Source organism: Diabrotica undecimpunctata, chromosome 4, assembly GCF_040954645.1.
Source record: "Diabrotica undecimpunctata isolate CICGRU chromosome 4, icDiaUnde3, whole genome shotgun sequence".
Lineage (NCBI taxonomy): Eukaryota > Metazoa > Arthropoda > Insecta > Coleoptera > Chrysomelidae > Diabrotica > Diabrotica undecimpunctata.
In genome coordinates this window covers 15,753,952-15,777,327 of record NC_092806.1, presented here as the reverse complement: position 1 = coordinate 15,777,327, position 23,376 = coordinate 15,753,952, and the positions used below count along the sequence as shown (strand labels likewise).

Genomic DNA, 23,376 nt, shown 5'->3' with positions numbered 1-23,376 from the left:
TGTATTATGTCCGCAGCTTCTGGTATTTAAAACCATTCTCTCAAGTTTTTCAGCCAGGATTTCTTCTTTCTGCCCATACCTCTTCTACCTTCAATCTTGCCTTCCACGATAAGCTGTAGCAGACTGTATTATCATTACGGAACACATGGCCCAGGTATGACGCTTTCCTCCTTTTAACAGTTGTTAACAATTTCACCTCTTTACCCATTCGTCTTAATACCTCTGTGTTGGTCACTCTGTCTGTCCAAGGTATTTTCAGTATGCATCGATCATCGAGCAAAAAGACAAAAGAGGGAATCTAATCGTTATGAAAAGGCGACCAAAAAAGTGGCCTCTGATGGCCGACATATCCGGAAATGCGAATTCGCCAAATTTAAATTTTCCGACACTTATTAACAGTAGCTATAAAATAGTTTTCAGAATGTGTCTTAGACGAGAAAATTTTAATTAAATATTAACGATAACAGTCTAAAATGTGAAACAATTGTTAAAAAACTTCAATATAAATAAGATTTCATGTGACAGTTGGGACAAATAATAACATAACCCAACTAAATTTGATTTCTTAAACAAGGAAAGACTCTCTTTCCTTGTTTAATTTGGCCTCTCAAGATGGCACTTCCTGTCTAACAATATTTTTGCCCCCACTACCTTTACATTCCCTCTTTTGTCTTTTTGCTCGATGGCATCGATACAGCCACATTTCTAGAGCCGCTAATTTCTTTATAGTTGCTGCTGTTAACGTCCACCCTTCAGTAGCGTAGAGAGTACGTAGCATTTCGTGGCGCGCCATCGGAGGTTAACGCTTAGGTGGCTTTTTCTGTAGTGTCCTTAATAATCTGAGCTGCTTCTTTGGTAGTTGTGGATGCCTCCCTGAACTGGTAAAACTTGGATATGGTCTCAGCAGCTTTCATTGCTTCTTGGATTGTAGGACAATCAACGCCGTTTTCTTCTTCTTCTTCATTATCTTCATCAACATCCATTTCCACATTTTGCACTTGTTCCACAATTTCTTCATCAATTAAAACTTAAAATGTTTCTACCAGATCGTCTACTGAAATGTAGGAGTCAAGATCAGTTCCAAACTCTCTCTGGTTTACATTAAATTTTTGTATCCACTCTGACAAAGGCATTTCGTCATCCTCGTCAACATCCTGAACATTGGGAGAAACTACAGTCAATTTAGCTTGACGAAAGCACTTACAAATTGTCACTGACGTAACCGCACTCCACGCGTTGTACAAAAACTGAACTGCATTAATGATGGTAATGTTCACGGGTTCCCCATTGTCCATACAAAAAATCATCCTTTTCAAAAGCTGTTTCTAAACTTTTCCCAATAACCAAAAGCTTTATTTTCTCTGTACCTGTCATGTGTAGGTGTCGGACTCGTAGGGGCTAGTGGTTCCGCTTACGGTCGTATGCCGAAAGGCCAAGTAGACCAGGGTCCTGCCAATGTTTTCATTAGAGGGAACACGAATATATTCAATGTACCTGTCATGTTTGCACAAACAAAAGCCGTGACTCTTTGTTTTGAAATCTTTTCACTGACAAATTTTTGATTTTTGAAATTTAAAGTTTTGTCTGGCGTTAATTTGTAAAAGACACCAGTTTCATCACCATTGAAGATATCTTCATCCTTGCATGGTTGCCTTAGTTGTGGCCATGTATTTTATAACCAATCACCGGTCACGTTCTCGTCCACACATTTTGCCTCTCCAACAATTTTCGCGAAGGAAATTGAGTGCCGGGCTTTAAACCGATCTAGCCAGCCTTTAAAGCTGTTAACTCTTCACATGTGAAATCTTCACCAAACAGTTTTCCGAACTCTGTAGCTTTCTACTTTAAAAGTGGCCCGGACACAGGAATATCAGAACTGCGACACTGCTTGAACCATTTGAGTAGAGCTGAATCTACATCACTTCTCCCTCCTCATTAAAGGCTTTTAAAATTTTGTCCTTGTTTTTTAGGATTGAGCCGACAGTCGAATTAACAAGTCCAAATTGCCGACATACATCAGCGATTTTTCGACCACTGTCAAATGCTCTTATAACACGCACTTTATCTTTAATAGGCAAAGCCTTCCTTGTTAATAAAATAAAAAGTTAATTACTAAATTAAAATCTAAAAACAAAACGAGCCGAACACAATTTCGCGGTAGCGAAAATTTCGTAAACTGACTGTTCTGAAACAGAAAATTTGACTGTGAGGATGGCACTGATAAATGAGAAATCTTAGAACTGTCAACGTCACATAATTGTACACCGAAGGGATAATCGGGATTTCTCACATTCTTGGAAGGAACAATGCCTCAAAGCCCGAAACGCATTGCACTTTATTCTTCATAAAATAAAAAACGATAACCTACTGTAAAATTTTATGATGCTATAGACGAGGCTTACTTTATTTTTAGCCGATAAAACCAGGTTTTTAATAATGTTATCGAATAGTTTTTGGCCGGACCTATTAAAAATTGACGTTACAACCGAGATCACGTAACTACCGAGGCCGTAATATCAAGTTCCACTGTAGTTCCTTATTTTTATTGGTAATTCACATTTGAAAGTCTGGTTAAATCATTTTCCGCTGGTTTTAAACTAATTCCCGTCTTACTTTTCTTAATTGTCTTTCACAATCCCATGCACTCACGCACAAACGATACAATTCATTTTGTTATTATGCTTTTAAATAATGGTTTCTATTGATTATTTTTCCTTGGTATGGTTTGTTAATATTTGTTTTTTTTCTCATTTTTAAATGGTTCCTTTCCTTCAACCGCCATTGTGTTTTTTTACATGCTTTTATATACATTTTACATATGTATTCCATTTTATTGCATTAATTTCCACATTGTATACATACTAACTACTGTATACTATTATGAAGAAGGCACTTCGACAATAATTTTACAATTTTTTTGTTTGTTTTTGTCCTGACGTATTGAGCCAGCGAGATTGTAATTGATGCTGTTCTTAGGCCGTCCCTAGTTCCATGTTTAAATGGCTTTTGAAGTCCACAAAACGGTTCGGGTTCTAATAAAGATGAGCTTGCTTTTCAGCTACCAACTTATCTTCTCACCGTCTCCTGTCGGTGGTTGGATATCATCATAACTATGATCACGTTGCTAGCTGCTACTCCGAATAGCTGTAAACAGCTGTAGTTAAACCATACTTCAAGATTTTTCAGCCAGGAAATGCAACCTACTATACTAAATACACACAACGCAAAAGTCTAGGGATATTTTTATAAATAGACGTATTTTCTTTATCTGTAATCAACTTAAAAAAAGTAATACAAAATTTGTAGTTTAAATTGTTGTTTAATATGTCAAAAAACATAAATTGCAGAAAAAAACAGAAAATTGGAGCAAAAAAATATATTAAAAATCACCCATGTTTCACATACCACCATAAAATGTCAAAAATACGAAAAAATATAAACTTAAAATAAAGTATGGCCACCACGTTGGTTTATCACAGCTATACATCTACTGTTCATGCTCCGAATCACATTGTTAATGTCTGCTTGAGGTAGTTGTGTCCATTGTTCTCTCAGAAGCTCTTTTAATGGAAACTCATTGTAGATATTGCCCATATGTGGAGTAATTCTTCGTTGAAGCATGTCCCATACATGCTCAATGGGATTCAAGTCCGGTGATTGTGCTGGCCACGGCAATACATCAATACCCTCGTTATCCAACCAGTTTGTTACAATATGCGCAACATGTGGTCGAGCATTATCATGCATAAAGTAAAAATTTTCTCCAACAGCTGCAGCAAACGGGAGCACAACAGGTTCAAGAATAGTGTCCAAATATTGCTGACTTGTGAGAAAGCCACGTGGGAAAACGAGGTCAGTTCTTCCGTCAATCATGATTCCGCCCCATACCATTAATGTACCACCTCTATATGCATACACTTCTTGAAGATGTCGTAATCGTTCTCCATCTCCAGGTCGTCTCCAAACTCTTGTCCGACGAGAATCTGGATGAAATCCATATCTAGACTCGTCACTAAACAAAACTGTGGCCCAGTCCAATTCTGAAACTCTTGACACCAGGTTAATCTTGCAGCGCGATTGCCTCTAGATAGAGGTGGACATCCCAGTGGTCGCCGACTACGAAGATTGGCTTCATGGAGACGATTCCTCACAGTACTGCTGCTAATTGTTACATTATGTGCAAGTTGTAATTCATTAACCAGCTCGGGTGCTGTGATTGTTGGCTGCCTTCTGGCATTTAAAATTAAATATTGGTCTTGAGCGACGGTTGTAGAGCGACCACGTCCTGGATGTTGCTCGGCTGGAGTCCCAGTGTCTCTAAACCGACGCCACAAACGACTTACGACGCTTTGGGAGACACCCAGCTGATCAGCAACTTGAGTTTGTCGCATACCAGCTTGAAGGAGGCCCACGGCTCTATTCATCTCGTCCAACGTTAAATGTTGTCGTTGCATGGTAAAAAGACAATATCTTTAACTCACCTATTAAGCAAGAATGGTATAAAGTGACTAAAATTAAAAATAAAAAAAAAAAACATAAAAATGTCGATTTTTTTGTCCCTTATAAAAAACATTCTAAAACACGTATTGCTATCAGTTTTACAATTTTTTTTTTTGATAAAATGTGAGTGTCTGTATTAACAATTATAGTACAAGCAAATTTATATGGTCATGAAATTTCTGTCATTGGTATTGTCAAATTATTAAAATATCCTTAGACTTTTGCGTTGTGTGTATATCGACATTTGTCCTTCACATCGCCGAGTCATTGTGTCGATAATAAAATATTTATTTATTTTTATGCAGCTACAGTAATAATTGTTTTTTTATATTTCCAGGTTTGAAGAATAGCAGAAACATGAACGCCTCAGTTGACCGATTGTTTGAAAACGAGGGCGACGTTTTTCTGAGCAACAGTTACGGAGACTTCCAGCAGCACATGCCATCGATACAAGAACAAACCAGCACGCCAAAACCGAGTGCCAACAATACTCTACCAAGCTGCCCGAAAAATCCTATCGTTGATAGAAAATCGAATACCTCAACGCCGGAACCCAAAGACAGAGATAGCCCTGCTCCTACGGGACCTGAAATGTAAATTTTAGTGTTTAAATAATATTTTACTTGGGCGCCCAAATGTAACAATATAACTACCTCTGAAATTTGGGAGCCAATGTATAACAATAAAACTCACAACTTTCTTTGGGAGCCAATTGTTAGGTTTCGTCTAGCTGTTTCTCAGGTATAAGAACGTCTTATCTTTACACAAATTTGAAATTGATACTTATGGTGAAAAGGTTGCTGGTGTGAGCATATATTCATAAATGTTAGGGAAATAAGTCTTCTACTCACAATCCGTAATAGGTTTTTAAACTAAAAGGATATCAGTACAATTCTAATATATACATCCAATGTAATGTGATAATGTTATCGTTTGTTGTAGATTCTTGTAAGTTGTTCTTGCATAACCTCTGCCTTTCAGGTACTCTCGGGACAAAAACATACACAAAGATACAACACAAATATGAAAAGTAATAAAAGTTTCTTTCACAATAAAATGCACATCGTTACCACTTATTTGGTCTGAGAGTGTTAAAATAAAAAAATATAAAATGGGTTTTTTTGAAAACTCATTTGTTAAATTACCATGATGTTTTTTATTATTGGTTTGATGACTGATATCCTTAGTTTCTTGGGGGTCTGAAGATGCTGTAAAAGTTTGTAAACAGCGAAACCCTCATTCTCTTTTTTCAATTTTAATAAAACATATTACGGATTGTGAGTAGAAACTTTCCTTTCCCGAACATTCATGATACTTATGGTTTCATATGGTTGACAGGATAACTTGGTGTTGGTTTCTGATGTTGGTTGGATGGATTGTAGCTGAATGAGTAGATTCAAGCTGGTGGAGATGCCGGGGATGCAGTTGTCATTCCTATGTGTGGTACACCACGAGGCTTCCGGATTTCCATCCAACAAGGGGGGACAAGAAAAATTTATGTAGACCAAAAAACTAAAATAATAAAGCTTGGGTTAGCGACTGAATACGTTTTAAATTTCCTTGCCATAGAAAAAACAATTTTTTTTAAACAGCGTAGCGGATGGCAACAATAATTATATGCATATAATTATAATTAAAATCTTCTTCTTCTTCTTCTACTTCTTGGAGATCTTTCGATCTGTTTAATTCTGAAGCTGCCTCTGGTTAATTTAGGTGGTCTTCCGGGATTCTATTCTCATCCATTCGTCTTACATGACTGTACCACATCCTTTTATGCTGCCTTCCCCATCTTAAAATATCTGGAATTTTATACTCCTCTCTAACGTTTGTATTTCTCACCCTGTCTCTTCTTGTTTTGCCCACTATTGTTCTGAGAGTTTTCATCTCGGTAATCCTTAGCATCTGTTTCGTTTTGTTGGTATCTTCGCGCACTTCTATGCCATATGTCATGATCGGTCGTGTGCAAGTCTTGTAGATTCTAATTTTACTATCTGTGCGCATATACGGATTTGACCAGACTATCTCCCGCAGACATCCCGACAATGCGGATGCTTTGTTGATCTGACTCCTTAGGTCCTTTACTGGGTCGTATCTGCTTGATATATCTATGCCCAGATATCTGAATTGCATCACCTGTTCTATGGGGTTGTTCTCAACCACTAACTTACATCTGAGCGGATCTTTTGCTATTGTCATACATTTAGTTTTGTTGGTAGAAATGGTCATATTTAGTTGGCGGCTTATTTGAAAGAACTGAAAGAGCTGTCTCTGAAGATCATCTTCTGATTCGGCAATAATTGCTGCATCATCTACGTAACACACCATACCAATTCTTTTGTTGCCCATTCTGTATCCGAAATTGAGAGATGTTACTTTGTTTATAATTTTGCCCATGAGTAGGTTAAACAAGAAGGGGATTAAACTGTCGCCTTTTCTAATTCCTCCCGGTGTTAGAATATTTTCAGTGAATTGGTCTCCTGCTCTAACTTTGGTTACATTGTTGTTATTGAGGTTATGGACTATCTTTGTTATGTTGGTCGCCGTTTTATTTTCTATTAATATATTTTAATATATTTAGAATGTCAACGCCTTAAGCAAATATATGCTAGCATGCCGACTCGTGGACGGAGCACAGATCCAATCAGTCGATTCTCGAAGAGCTAAACATTCAGACCAGACTCTCCTCTCAGTGTCTTGCAAATGTTTTAAAGTTTTTTGGCCACATTGCGAGAAGAGACAATGACAACTTAGAAAGACTAATTGTGTGCGAAAACGTAGAAGGACGTAGAGGCAGAGGACGCTCACCTATCCGATGGTCAGATCAAGTACAGAAAGCCACTGGAGAGACGTTTTCCGAGTCCATGAGAGCAGCCCAAAATCGCAAGAGATGGAGAGAATTGACAGCCCGCATTGTAGGAAATCACGATCCTCAGCAATGAGGAAACGACAAGAGAGAGAGAGAGATGCCGAACTCTGTAGCTTTTTCTTTTATTTGATTTATTATGAATACTGGATCTGTTATAGACCGCCCGCTCGTATAACCTTGTTGTTCTTCAACATTAGTGATTTGCCTTTCCAATTTGTCCTTAAAAATACTTGTGAAAAGTTTCATTGTTGTATTTAAGAGGGTTATTCCTCTGTAGTTTTGTGGGCAAGTTTTTTGTCCTTTTTTAAATATGGGGATTGTGATGATCTTATGCCATTCCTCTGGTGTTTCTGTGTCGTTTAAGATTTACTCCGCCTGAGTTGTCTGATGGGTGGATTGAGTAGCTCATTGGATGACACTGACGGTCCCAAGCCCGGATAAAGGAGGAGGGTCCCTAAGGTGAGGTTAGCCACCTACCTGGGGTAAAGAATCCATACTGGCTCACAGAACTGAAGATACAGCCTCGGATAATTAAAATAAATTACTTAAATTATATTAAAGATTCTAAAAGCATATAGACGATTAAAAAGGTCAAAAGAAACGTGGTGTGTAGGTTAAGATTAAAAAAAAAACGAATATAAAAATTACTAGAAACACTCTGGACTACTAGACACTGGATATTGGTTAAAATATTAAATATAAAGAATTATCAACTTATCCAAGGAATGATTTAACAATATAAATGAATTTACCAGAGAAACATGCATTTTTATAGATGAACGATATTTATAAAAAGCACTCCCTACTTTGAAATAAAACTGACATGACAGAAGTCAGTTGCCAACTGACAAATAACGTTTGTCGACAAGAGTGAACCATAGATATTTTATACTGTTCTATGTCTACGGCATAGAACAAACTGGAGTCGAATACAGGAAAAATAACTGAAATAAATGAACATTGAAAATAAAGAATAAAGATTATGACAGAATATTTAGTAAATAGAAAGTTTATCGAAGAGCTGGGCAACAACTATGTTTAGAATAAAAATAGTAAAATAAAGGAGAAAGATAATAAATAAATAGAATCGAAAAAAAATTGAAATAACATATGTCGCTATTGCGCCCGTTTCGAAGCCATTTTAGTGTTGCTTCTTAAAGACAGGAAAGATTTATTTTTCACGTTGAGAACGTCTATGAATAGCTGTTCTGATGAGCCTTATTAAGGCGAAATACGTATAAACAGATACATAGACGCTTTGTACGTGAAATCAAATCTTGACTGTCTTTTTTATTTCATGAAATAACATAATTATTTGAAAAAAACTAACAAATATGTGGCGTTTATAACGTTACAAGCTATCTACTGTTTCTAACGGTCACTGTCACTGTCAGGTAGGGTCGTGTTGCTCTCCTCGATCGGCTTTGTACAAGGATTTTTGTCTTTTTTGTTTTTATTAACAGATTTATTGGTTTATCATGTGATTTAAGTTCCATATACGTATCCTAACCTATTGCTTTGGTTCTGCTCATAATATTTATGTCATCGGTATAAGCTGACAGTTGGACTGATTTATTGTATTTATAAGTGTGTTGCTTCTACCTTCTGATATTTTTCTACCTACGTATTCTACTGCTAAATTAAACAGAGGGTTTATGTCAGTCCATTACCCTGTTTTCATTTTAAGTTATTTGAAATAGATCTGTCATCTCATGCTGAAACTTTATCTGACCGACTGTGTCCGTCATCGTTATTCGGATGAGCCTAACTAGTTTTGGCGGTATTTTAAATATACTTAATATTTTCTATAGATGTGCCCTGGTTATTGAGTCATATGCTTGTTTAAAGTCGACCAAAATATTATAGACACCTATGATATGTTCTCAAACTTTGCTTAAAATCTGCTTAACCGTGAAGAGTTGGTTGATGGTTGATCTTCCATATCTACATACTGCCTGATATTCTCCGATGATCTTCTCTGCGTTATAGTCTATTGTTAAGTATATTGGTAAATATTTTTTATCTACAACAAAGCAAATAGATTCCCCTATAATTTTGACATAATAGTTTATCGCTTCGTTTCATTATCGTGTATATTTTCATTATTTCCCTTCTTCTCGGCAATTCTGTGGGTATTCTATCACATCCAGGGATTTTGTTATACTTCTGCAGTTTAATTGCCTCTTCTATCGTCGGCGGTTTGGTTTTCTCATACTCTTCATTATCTACTTCTTCCAATAGTTCATGTTCTGTTTGTCTTACATCATCATTGTGAGAGTTTTCAGTTAGTAGTTTTTCAAAATATGTTTTCCAAGTTTATTTAATTTCTTTAGTGTTTAGTGATTATTTCGCCGTCTTTATTCCTGCACAGATTAGATTTTGGTTATATCCTTGTTTCATTTCTTTGATAAATTTATATTCATTTCGTGTTTTGTATTTTCGAAAGCTTATTTCCATGTTCATTAATTGTTTGTTTGTGTTTTGTCATTTTTTGTCTACAAAGTTTATCAGCTATTCGTCTTTTGTTGTCAAATACCATATTTCTTTCTTTAGTTCGCCTAGTCTAATATATTCTGTGTGCTTCATTTCGTTCTTTAATTACCGCCTTACACTCATTATCAAACCATTGATCATATTTCCTTTCTTTAATTCCTTGCATCGATTTTGCAGCAGTTAATTTGGTTCTACTTATTATAAGTCCACTAGTCTTCTAATGTTCTCTCTTCATTTTCTTCATATTCAGTCAGCTTCCTCTTTACTTCTTCTTCAAATTTCTTTGGGCCTATTCAGTTTTTCCAGATGTAGAATTTCCTTTCTTGGTTGGTTCTTCTTTGCCAGTCGGCTGATCCTACATCTGAAGTATACCTAAACTAGTAGGTTGTCTGAGCCGCTGTATGCACTTCTTCTTCTTTATGTGCCGTCTTCTACCGAAGGTTGGCGACCATCAAACGATAGTTTTCTCTGTTTTGTGCCGCATGTATTATGTCCGCAGCTTCTGGTATTTAAAACCATTCTCTCAAGTTTTTCAGCCAGGATTTCTTCTTTCTGTCCAGACCTCTTCTACCTTCAATCTTGCCTTCCACGATAAGCTGTAGCAGACTGTACTTATCATTACGGAACACATGGCCTAGGTATGACGCTTTCCTCCTTTTAACAGTTGTTAATAATTCCACCTCTTTACCCATTCGTCTTAATACCTCTGTGTTGGTCACTCTGTCTGTCCAAGGTATTTTCAGTATGCGTCGATACAGCCACATTTCTAGAGCCGCTAATTTCTTTATAGTTGCTGCTGTTAACGTCCACCCTTCAGTAGCGTAGAGAGTACGTAGCATTTCGTGGCGCGCCATCGGAGGTTAACGCTTAGGTGGCGGTTGCTTAAGAGCTTTCTCATTTTGATGAATTTGGATCTTGCTATTTCAATTCGGATCTTAATCTCTACGTCTGGCTCCCACTTATCATTTACTATATATCCCAGATATTTAAATCGGTGTACTCTTTCAATACGTTCGGCTTCAATATTCAGGTCGATATGTTGAATGTTCTTTTTACTGATCACCATAAATTTAGTTTTCTTTCTATTGATCTTCAGTCCAAATTGGTTGCCAGTTGTATTTACTCTATTTAGCATCATCTGTAAATCTTCGATGTTATCGGCCAGTATAACACTATCATCTGCATATCGAAAATTACTTATTGGTACGCCATTAATCTTGATGCCCTCGTTGTACTCTTCCAGTGCCTCTAGAAATATTTCTTCCGTGTACAGGTTGAAAAGCAGTGGCGAAAGAATACAGCCCTGTCTAACCCCTCTCGAAATGGTTACGTTTTCACTCACCGTATGTCCATTCTTCATGTGGGCTGTTTGATTCCAATATAGATTTTTTATAATCTGGATGTCCTTAGTGTCAAGTCCTTTAAGATGTAATAGTTCTATGAGTTTGTCATGTTTGATAATATCGAATGCTTTCTCATAGTCGATAAAACAGGCGTAAACATCTTTCCGTTGATCCAGACATTTTTGAATCAAGACTTGTATTGCAAAGAGCGGCTCTCGAGTTCCAAAACCGCATCTAAAACCGAACTGTGTTTTACTTATGCTGTGTTCTAATTTTGCTCGTATTCTGGAATGGATAATACGCAAGAATACTTTAAGGGTGTGACTCATTAAACTTATAAGGCGATATTCACTACACGTCTTAGAATTCGATTTCTTGGGAAGAGGCACAAATGTAGATTTCAACCAGTCCGATGGAATTTGACCAGTATCGTATATCTTATTAAACAGTTCCAATACTACATTCAGGTTGTTCTCGTTAAAAACTTTTAAAAATTCGACTGGCAGTATGCACTATCTCGACTTTTTACGCCCAAAATACTTGTTGCTGATCGCTTTTCTATCAAGATGTGCTCTAAGATAGTATACATATCTTGGAATAACTCATTCCACCTCTCGTCTGTACCTTACCTCTTAAGTTATCTTCATGTTCGGCTGTAATAGAGTACTTCCCAGCTCAGAACGGAATATACATTAATTTGCACAAATTTTATTGCAGGACACCTCGACCAGACTATTATGACAGTAGAACAGCAACACAACCCGTGATATTTAGTTCCTGCGCTATTGCAAATACGGAAGCAGGTGCAATTCAACCAATTGATCACAGTTATTCTGGAGAATTAGTTAGGGAATTTCATAGAACAAAGCAGAAACTACAAGAGGAGCTCATGCAACGGGAAAAGGAACGGGAAGAACTAATTAAGCAGATAAACAGTGATAATCAGAAATTTAGTGGAGATAGGTAAGTGAATCAAAGTTTGACATTTATCTGATTTATAGTTATTAATATTTCTTTTAAAACTACTTTATTACTAGGTATTATTTACAATATAATTATCAGTTTTTATATTTTATATTCGTGTGATGGTATATATCTATAATGGGATTTTTCTTCTTTATCTACTTTTTTCTTCAATTCTTGTTTTCCTGTTTTGTTCTTTCATTTTCTTCTTTTTAGGTTTTCTAATGTTCCCTCTATATTATCCCATCCGTTATTTCGTACACATAAGCAATTAGGATTGCTAACAATTTGAAAATTTTTGGTTTATCTTTTTTTGTGATGATCATGGTATTTTTGAGTTTTAGCAAAAATCTTCATCCCGTTGTCAAATTTTATCAGTTCTTAGTGTTGCTCATTTTTTTTTTAACTTAAATCTTCGTGGTCGTTCAGATATAATAGCCAATTCTTTGTAAAGGCAATGAAGCCGGCTTTACTTAGTAACAAGATATTTACCCATCACACATAAGGGTTAACACTTTTCCTAGATTAAAAATTATACATTATTGAACAAATAATTATTTTAAACACTTTTTTCCAGAAATACTCTCGAGAAGCATTAAATATTAAATCAATAGCGTCTAATATGTCAAATTCTAATAGTTATATTTCTAATAGTGGTAATAAAACTTATTTCATAACTTATTTTTATACGCATAAAAAATACAAACAAAAAACCCACAGATAAGCAACATACGCAATCATTTAAACACATAGTAAACAATGATTTAGTTAGACTTGAAGGATTCTAAATCAGAACAATTTTATTTAAAATTTAAGTATATTATAGACTTTTCGACTTATGAAGTCTAGAAATAGTTCTCAAAATGCGAATAATCTAATCATAACTATGGCTTTTGTTGTCAATTGGCGATAAATAAATTCTTTTGGCAGTTTAACTTTACCTGTTTCGCAATTATTGGCTTGTAAATATGTCGTAAATAAACACAATCACGAATTTGGTTTTAGACTATAGGCAACACACAAAACACATGTGTACAGCGGTTTCATACCTAGTAGGTTTCAGTTAGAAATTCTGAAACTCGGCGAACTCACAATGAAACAATTAAAGTGAATCATAAATGAAAATATTTGTCCAGTAAATAGCATAGATCAATATAAATCGTTTGACTTTAAATTTTACTAAAACGGATATGGTGGCTTGATCTTAATTTTGTCTTTGAAATTAGAGTATCCAATTACCATCATTTTAATGAGAGGCAAAAAATGCAAAAATATTCTTTACCACGAGTTTTTTTCTTATTGATCAGTAGGTACTTTCTTTTATGAATATTGAATGAATATATACGCCTATTTATGGATGCATTGTAAACAGATTTGGATGGAGTGAATTATTTGTAATGGTGAAATGGTGATCCAAATCATAATTTTCGACTTCTGGTTCTTCTAAGTTTGCTAGTTCTCCAGTTTATTGACCATCATGTCACATATTTATGAAAAATTGTACTTAGAGGTACGTAGTTGGATAACTATTGAAGACTTGAATATTTAGCTTCCTTAATGAGAGGCCTTTTGTCAATCGGTACTGGCAAGAGATCTGGCAGAAGGGCAGAGTTTTTGGCAGCTCGAGTGGGTTTTATAGATAGCTCTCTAAATTCTTCTATGCTACCTCCAGCTGTTTTCTTATAAAACAGGGTTAAAGGTTTGTTCTGTTGAAAATGTTAACCATTGCATACTCTGGACACCACTTACGCTCTTCTTGAAGTATGACGCAAGTGTTTGAAAGTCTAAAAAATCGTCATTTTCCCTGTACTGTAAAGAACTTTCTACTTGTAGAAGTTACCTGCTCCGTCCAATGTTAAGGTACATACAGGTCCTTTTTGGTTCTTTTGTTTTTTAACTCTATCAAACCAAAGTCTTGGTCACACTCATTATAAGAATGGCCACTTATAAAAAAGCGATGATCTGTTTGAATATTAGTATTTCTGACAATGTAGTGCCAAAATTTGACTGTCAGATGAATCTTACTTTGGCCTCCACAGTTGTCGCGAAATGTAGTTATGTGTTTCACAGATGAGGGAAAGCTTCTAATATTTAGGAGACAATTTTTTATATATGTACTCATAATTTTCTTCATCTGGATTTTCCAAATTGTCATGTGCCACTGATTCCTATATTTTAGCTCTTCCAAAGTTATCCTTATGGTCATATTAGTCCCAGATATAGTTATTGATTGATCTTTTATTCTACAATTTTTATAGAGGCTTCTTTAATATTATTTTCATTTGTCTAACTATTATAAAACCCTAAATATTATAAAAACTATCGAAAACATCTACCAAAACAACAAAATGGAAGTCAGACTAGATGGACAACTTACAGAACCTATAGAAATAGGCAGCGGAATAAGACGAAGGGATTCATTGAGATCCGTGCTTTTTAATTTGATCATGGATGAAATCATCAAAAGTGTTAACAATGGAAGAGGATAGAATGGGAAACAAAGAAATAAAAATACTCTGTTGAATATGAAGATAGTCTGAAAGACTGGTCCACAGATTTAACATAAGAGTAACATAACAATAGTAGTAAGCAAAGAACCAACCAGATGTAAAATAGAAATTGATGGCATCAGTATTGAACAAGTAATGGGAATAAAATACCTGGGAATTACACTGTCTAGCTATGGAGACCTGGACAAAGAAGTAAGAGATCAAGTACAAAAAGCAAATAGACTGACAGGATGCCTTAATAACACTATATGGCGAAATTGGCACATTAACACTGAGATAAAGTCAAGAATTTATAAAGCCAGTGTAAGACCAATAATTTACTCAGACATTTGCCTCAGAAATAAGGCCCGACACAGCCACAACGCAAAGGCTACTGGAAACGGCAGAGATGAGAGTGCTGAGAAGCATTACAGGAAATACGCTGAGAGATCGAAAGAGAAGACATTAGAAGAAAATGTAACGTACAGTGCATAAATGGGTGGGCACAAAATAGAAAAACAGAATGGAATAACCACATAAGCAGAATGGAGTTGACCTATGTCGTCAAAATAGCAAGAGATAAGTCACCAATCGGCAAAAGAAGTATTGGACTACCGCGCAAAAGATGGAGTGACAACTTTCCATAGAGGTTTTATTCCTCCAGTGAACAAACAGAATTGCTTATAAAGAGGAAGATGAAGAGTTTTTATATTTACTTTTCATTAATATAAATTATTGAAATGCTGCAGTAATTGATGGGATAAACGTACAATTAATAAAGTATGTAAACATTTTCTCCAATTAAGTCTCCTAAACCTTTTCAATCTGTGCTGGCAGAGATACACCCATGGAAAACAGCGTAAGTTATATCTAGCTTCAAAAAGGACAATATAAGTGACTTGAATCTCTAAAGGCATTACTCTACTAAATACCTCATATAAAACCTACACAAAAGTTCCTAAACAACAGACTAAAGACTATAATCAAGTACAGCAAAACGGATTCGGAAATGGACGTTCAATATCCATAATACTTTAACAGCTGAAAGATATACAAAAACCTATATTTGTTGATTTAATCATAAAAAAAACACAAATTGTATTTTATCGGCTAATGGTCAAGTCCACAAGTCCAAGTCCAAGTGTATTTATATAGTTTTTCTCGAAGTTTCGAGAGTTTTTCTTTATATCATACAAATGAGCGGTTTTCACCTTGCCATTACCTCTTGAAAGAATTCGTTAACATTGACATACATAATTAGCCGCAATTTCAAGGTTATGCGTGTACTAGTCCTGTGATTTCTACAAAACAATTTTTCTGTGAAAATGTATATATGTAGTATTAAGATTACTTAGATTAAAGTTTTTGTATATTTGATTATTATTATACGGGATGTTCCATTAGTATCTGCTTAGAAAGGAATATTTAACGAGTATTCCCGAGAAATTTTTATAGTGTGTTATTGTATGCTACTTTGCTGGCTTAATAATAGATCATACAGCAGAATCGAAAATTGGAATATGATGCTGAGATGGATAATAATATGACAATCACGAGTTTCCTCTAAATCGTTCTTTTTACTCTTAATATAAAAAATATAAGCAAAAATAATGAACTGGAGTAAACCAGAAAACACAAATGATTATGTGGAAGCTATAAATCGGGCCCCCAACCACTCGTCTTTCGACGGACGTTGAAACCGTAATTAATGCAGTCACAGAAGGGCTAATAACAAAAACAATACTAATACTATGTCAAACACAAACACAGAAAAAAAGATACTGAGTGAAAAACGAAAAAGTTCGTTAAAGAAAGGAAAACCAAGAAAGGGGAGCAGAAAGGTGACGCATTATAGATAAAAGAAGAAGATAATAGCACTATAGATAAAAGAAAGTTTCTGTAAAGAAGTGTATAAATGTCAGTTAACAGAAGGGGACAAATCACATATTAGAGAACTCAAAGTAATAAACCAACTTCTGACCGAATAAATGCCTAACATAACGATAGAGGAAATGAAAAACAGCGAGGCTCCGGGAGGCGACCAAATAGAAATAGAATCTGTTAAAGTACGAAGCGATGAACTGCTGGAATATTTAATCTATGTCTAAACCAAAGTATAGGCCTTACAAAATGGAATAATGCAATTGTAGCATTTTTATTTTCCCAGCCTGTATAAAGATTTAATTCATTTCTTACAAATATTCGAAAGAGGAACACTTCAGATCTTCGAAGGAGAAGGCATACTCTAAATGTTTATGGCTTTGCCTAAGATCGAATATTAGTACAGCGTTCAATTATTATTATAATAACGACTATATAGAAGATACTCATTAAAGTAGATGATCATGGACGGCGCGAGATTCCGGACCGACAGAGGACCGCTTTCGAAATAATTCCAAGGTATTCGAGCGGCGCGGATAAAATTCCAGAACGACTGAATTATATATAGAGATAAATTAAATTGAAACAAATTTTTTATTTATTGTTAGTCGATATTTTCTTTCGATCTTTCTTGTTGATGATTGTAGGCTTATTTCTCCTTCTTGTGTTCTTTGTCTTTGCATGTTTCGTCATTTTCATCATCGTGGGATCCGTCGGGTGCTGAGGCTTTCTGTCGGTTCTTTCAGCCTTGTTTGGGGTTGGGAGCGGCTGTGGGCTACTCAATCCACCTAGTCGCACTCACAATGCCCAGGCGGAGTTTGAAATGAGAAATGATAAAAACAAATAAAGAAATGAAAAAATAAAACAAATAATAAAGCTGAATTCTAACATCTGAAAAATATAAAAATATGGGAAGAAATAGGATAACGAAAGTGTGTTATAATATTGAAAACGCCTATGTATTCATTTTCGAATCATAGAATCTATATAAATATAAAATCTAATTAAATATTCATTATTTACTGATTTAGTACGATATCATTCAAAAGAAAAACAAAGAACATTCCCACGCATTGTAATTCATTATAATTTTTCTGCGCATTACACAGTTTCCTTATATAAAGATGAAAGGAAAACCGATTCCTACGTAATAGCAAACGTTGATATAATCTCATTATACAGAATGAACTTATTTGTCGAAACTAACTGCCGATTTCATATCGGTGGTATTCAAGGTGGTTTGTTATTTATTATTGTTTTAAATTAGGTTTGAGTTGCAGAACTTTTGTGACGAGAATCGCATCAATTTGAAAATTTGAAGATTAATAGGGAGGTTAAAATAAATTATGTTTATCTGATGGATATAAGGGCCGGATAGCTCGGATGGTAGAGTGTCTTGACTATCATGCAGAAGGTGATTAACATCTAGGTATTTTTAAATATCTACAGGCCTCAGGTCTACTGAGCCCTCAGCCTGAATAAAATGAGTATCTTAGGTAAAACCAGAGGTAAGAATAGGTGGTTGAAAGTAAAAATAGTAGTAATAATAATAACCGAATACAACAGCCTTGGTGTGACCATGAATGTATCAAATTAAAAAAAAAATGTGAAATACAGAATACAAATCTGCAAACAAAATTCTTTTTCCTCGGAGTATTTCAATTCATATGTCTCTTCCAAAAAAAAAAGGAATACCATTTACTGAAGAGAAAGAAAAAATTGCATGATAGACAAATTATAACAAACCTTTCTAGGGACGTTTTGAACCACGATCAAAAGGATACTTGGCATTATCAGAGAAAATATATGTTTCTTTGACGCGAATCACCCCTATTTCGAAATCTCAATTACTTGCGAGGAAGTACACAGTTCTCAGCAGTATCAAATGCAACAAATCTCCTGGTTCCGACGAGGTCCCTTAAGAATTCTTAAAACATCTTCTTAACAACTGGATCTTATACCTAACTTCGCTTTTTAATAAAATACTTGACGAAAAGCAAGTTCCTTCATCCTTGGGTAATACAATCACAACAATGATAAATAAGAAAAGAACCAAAGGAAGACCCTAATAACTCGAGGCATTGCGTTAATAAAGTGTTAATAAAGTGTTTTTGCACATTTTATATAACAGTCTTATGACATGGTGCGAGCAATTTTCTATACTTCCAGAATGTCAGTCAGGATTTCGGCCGAATAGAATATGCACTGACGATGTCTCTCCTCCGCTATACAAATACAGCGCCGAATCTAAAACGTAATGTTTTTGCATATTCATTGACTTTAAGTGCGCATTTGATAAAGTTAACCACTCTTTACTCTGGCATAAATTGTATAGTTTTGGAGTCAGTTCACGTGTTATCGGTTTATTGAAGAATTTTTACGCGAATGTCGATACACGTGTCCGGACTAATGGCTCTTAGACATCGCCATTTTTCGTCGAATCAGGATATTTCCACTGAGAAGTATTAAGCCCACTTTTATTCTGAATGTTTCTGTCCTATATAGAGTATTACTTCAAAGATAAAGGCTGTCGCATTAAGAAATACTGAACTATTTATGTTGTATGCATATGACATTGTTATCCTCGCAGACTCAGAAATAGATGTCAGAAATAAACTCAATAACATAACATAACAATATCTTTACTTTTAGAAAATAATATACATTCCGTGAACATAAAATTATTTAAAAAAAAACAGTGTCACAAACGAAAATATTATTTACTTATTCCTAACCGTTACATATACAAATAGTCCTCCACAGAATATGGCTTAAGAGCTACCAGTAATTTAAATATTTGATGTTTATACAAACTTAATCTTTCCTCTCTTTTAATAGGTTCAGGCAGTTTATTAATCAATTTGATGCAGCAATAAAGACCGTTTTTTTCTGTTATACTTAACCTGTGTATTGGAATTGTGTAATTATATAACCTGGTATTTACTATACTATTGGGCTCAAAGTTCCTAAAGAGTATTTTATTCTTATATAGAAACAGTAAGCATTCTTGAATAAATACAGCGTAAACTGTTAAAATATTATTACTCCTAAAATGCCCTCTACATGATTCCCTACTTTTTAAGTCAAACATAACTCTGATTATTTTTTTCTGAACCAGAAATACATTATTTATGTCCCTACTGTGGCCAAAATTTATTAGACCATATCTAAATTTTGCTTCAAAATTAGCATGATACACTGTTTTTAATGAGTTACTATTCATGTATTTTTTTAGAACTCTAAAGCTGTAAATCACTTTACTCAAAGACATACATAACTGGTCAACATGTTTATCCCAACATAAAAAACTGTCAATATATAATCCTAAAAATTTGGTACTGCTGCTAATATTTAAAGTGTCATTATTTACAACAATACTGTTTGGCATATCTGAATGTGCATAATTTGTCTTAAACAAAAGAAGATCTGTTTTATTTTGATTTAAAACCAACCTATTCATAGAAAACCAGTCTTTAGCTTTCTGGAACTCTAAACTAGCATTAACGCTTAGAACAGACATGTCTTTACCTGACTAAAATGTTTGTATCATCTGCATAATTTGTTATGCTGGAAGTAGTATTAGCCACTAGACCATGAAGATCATTGATATAGATCACAAACAGTAAAGGACCAAAATACAATATTTTGCATAGTTATACTAACTTAAATAAACTAGAAGTAAATACACAGAAAACTAAAACTATGCGTTTTTCCAAGCAGGGACAGAAGTATTTATGTTCAAAATGTTTGTATAAAAATCATCCAATCGATGTCATTAATAATTTCACCTATCTCGGTGTTGTCTTCAACTCTTCTAGTCTATTTCGAGATATGAGTCTCAATAACGTCAAAAGCAAAACTTGCCATCGCTTCTGCCTTACCACTTCTTATAAGAAGTGAAATCCGTTCTTAGACCTCCTAAGTTCATCTTTTTGAATTCCTAGTTTAAGTATTGCTGCTAATTGTATATCAGTTTGAGATCTCTGGTATTATGACATCATCATCATCATCCAGCCCTCATTTATCACGTCTACTGCTGGACATAGGTCTCCCTTAAACTCCTCCATTCTTTACGATTTTGTGCTCTTTGTTGCCAATTTGTGGTGATACGCCTGATGTCGTCAGCCCAACATGTAGGTGGTCTTCCTCTACTACGGTTGTCTACTCCAATTTGTAATTTTGCTTGTCCATCGTGAGTCATGCATTGTCGCTACATGGCCTGCACAGTTCCGTTATGGGTTCCACAACATCAGAAATGCTCGTCCTTCTTAGTAGATCTTCGTTTCTAATTCGGTCCCGCAATGTCACTCCCAGCATAGACTATTCCATTCTTCTCTGTGCCATCGAAGCCGTAGTCTTGGTTAGAGTCATAGTTTTCTCCCCATAGGTCATGGCCGGAAATACGCATTGGTCAAATACTTTTCTTTTGAGGCCAATTGGTATGTTGGCAATAAGTGTGACTCGCAGTTTTCCAAAGGCTGCCCACGCTAAAGTAATTCGTCTGTAAATTTCGCATGTTTGGTTATCTCTGCCGATTCTTATTTCATGACCATATTTGTCCTAAACTTAATTTTGGTCAAGTTCATTCTGAGGTCCACCTTCGTACATGCAAAGTCCAATTCATTTAACATATCTGTGGCTTCTAAATTATCTGTGGTAAGGACAATGTCATCTGCGAAACGGAGATGGTTAAGTTTTTCGCCGTCTATTGTTACTCCTCTGTGGTCCCAATTGACCATCTTAAAGTCCTACTCTAATGCCGTTATGAATAATTTCGGTGACAATGTATCTCCTTGCCTTATCCCACGTTTTATTGTTATTGGTCGGTTTTATCGTATATCTTAACAGTCATAAGTTCACTATACCTCCTATGGTCAATCCTGCTGTCATTCAGTGCTGTATAAAGCTGTATATTTCGATCGTCTCGAACGCTTTATGAAAATCTATGAAAATGAGGACAAGAGGTTTGTTGTATCCTATAGATTTTTCAATGAGTGTCTTTACTGTATGGAGGTGATCATTGGTACCATAATTTGATCGAAATCCTGCCTGCTCTCTCGGTTGGTAGAAATCTAATTCTCCAATCTTGATGTCACTAACCTAGTGAAGAGCTTGTATATGTGGTTCAACAGGCTAATAGGTCTATAATTTTCTAGGTCCGTTCTATCTCCTTCTTTATGCAAAAAGATGGTTATAGTATTATTCCATTCTTTGGGCACCTATCTTTGCTGCAGACATATATTAAACAGTTTCCTTAATTTATTTAAGAACATATCTCCTCCATTTACGATAGCCTCTATTACAATTCCATCCTCTCCTGGAGCTTCGTTATTTTTCATTTTTCTTAACGCTTGTCGAATCTCATCTACCTTTATCTCTGGCATTAGTTCGGAACATTGATTCATGATCTTCTTTCAAATGGCTGTTTGTATTCCTGTTTGATCTTCTCGTCTACTTCCATATAATTTCTCGTAAAACTCTTCGACGATCTGTATTAACTCGTCTCTAAGTGATATTATTTCATTTTGCTTGTTTCTTAATTTATGAATTTCGCATTTTCCATTCGTTAGCTTTCTACGTAGAACTTTTAGGCTGTTATTTTCCTGTGTAGTACGTTTAATATCATCTGTTTTAAATTTTCTTAAATCTCTCTTGATTGCCTTCGAAAAAGTTTTATTCAGTTCTCTTAAAATGTGACTGTCTGCATTCTTATCGCTTCTCATTTGTCTGCTTTCATCCAGCATGGTTTCAGTATTATGTATTATGACAATGAAATCCAAGTCCAGTTTGTTAAAAGAATTTTACTTTTGTTTTTGAACACACCAGACTACGTTGTTAGGTTAGAATCACGCATTATATATCCGAGATATTGCAGTGTTTTTCTTTTACTGTCCTCATGTTTCGTTCTTTAAACTTCTTCGCTCACTTGCGAATATATTTTGCCTCGAAATTGCGATAAAAAAATTGTGTGTATTTAAAACTTTAAATTTTTTGTCTTTTATTTATAAATTATTTTATGTTGGTTGATTAAACTCGCTTCTGAGTAGTTTTAATATTTAATGATTGGATATAAACAAAGCTTTAATTTGTTGCGTCGACAAATTACTATAATTAAAAAGCAAATACATTTTTTAGTACTTTTAACAATGTTTTATTTAATCTAACAAGATTTGCATAACTACTTAATGATTACTTGTATATGTTTCGCAGTTAACATTTAAACATTAAATAAAATTGAAAAAAAATTATACTAGCTATTTTAAAGGCTGTATAGTGTGCTGATTTGTTTGTACAAGGAATTTTCAAAAATGTTGTTCCTTATTAAGCTATTTCAATTTATCGTACATGAAAATGTGTCTTTAGCTGAACGAAAATCCCGTTAACTTATAGATTGAAAACTGAAGGGTTGCGTATGCGTATGTGAATCCGGTCTGGACGAGAATTTTTTTTATTAAAAAAGGAAAAATTAGCATGTTCATCGAATCGGTACTTGCTCGAGGTATAGTCGTCGTTTGCATATAATAAGTGATTTATTTGTAAAGGCAATGACATTGACTTGATTTACAAACACACTGCACAACACAAATTCGCAGTAATAATCTTGTATATCAAATGTAACTAGCCACACAAACTACGGTTCAAGCCATAAAAAAAATTAACAAAGAAAAATTATAAAGAAAAAAAATATGCTGAACTTCCGACTTCTCCAACTTTTTAATATGAGGCTGCTCAATGGTTAGTTTTTCTTTTAATGTATTCTGTTTTTTTATTGATTCATGAGCAGCAGTTATATTTCTAGAAATATGAAAATATATTTAGGATATAGGAATTTATATAATTC

The 23,376-nt window shown here is 34.8% G+C and overlaps 1 protein-coding gene across 4 annotated transcripts in view; it reads left to right on the top strand.

The window, feature by feature from the left end:
- Positions 1 to 23,376, top strand: part of LOC140439224 (WD repeat-containing protein 47) — a 234,780-nt gene that overhangs the window by 62,519 nt on the left and 148,885 nt on the right. For all 4 annotated transcript variants that reach the window (XM_072529007.1, XM_072529006.1, XM_072529005.1 and 1 more), the window contains exons 5-6: positions 4,838 to 5,093; positions 11,920 to 12,165. In XM_072529007.1, the coding sequence (XP_072385108.1) occupies positions 4,838 to 5,093; positions 11,920 to 12,165 (502 nt within the window). The remainder of the gene's footprint in view (positions 1 to 4,837; positions 5,094 to 11,919; positions 12,166 to 23,376) is intronic.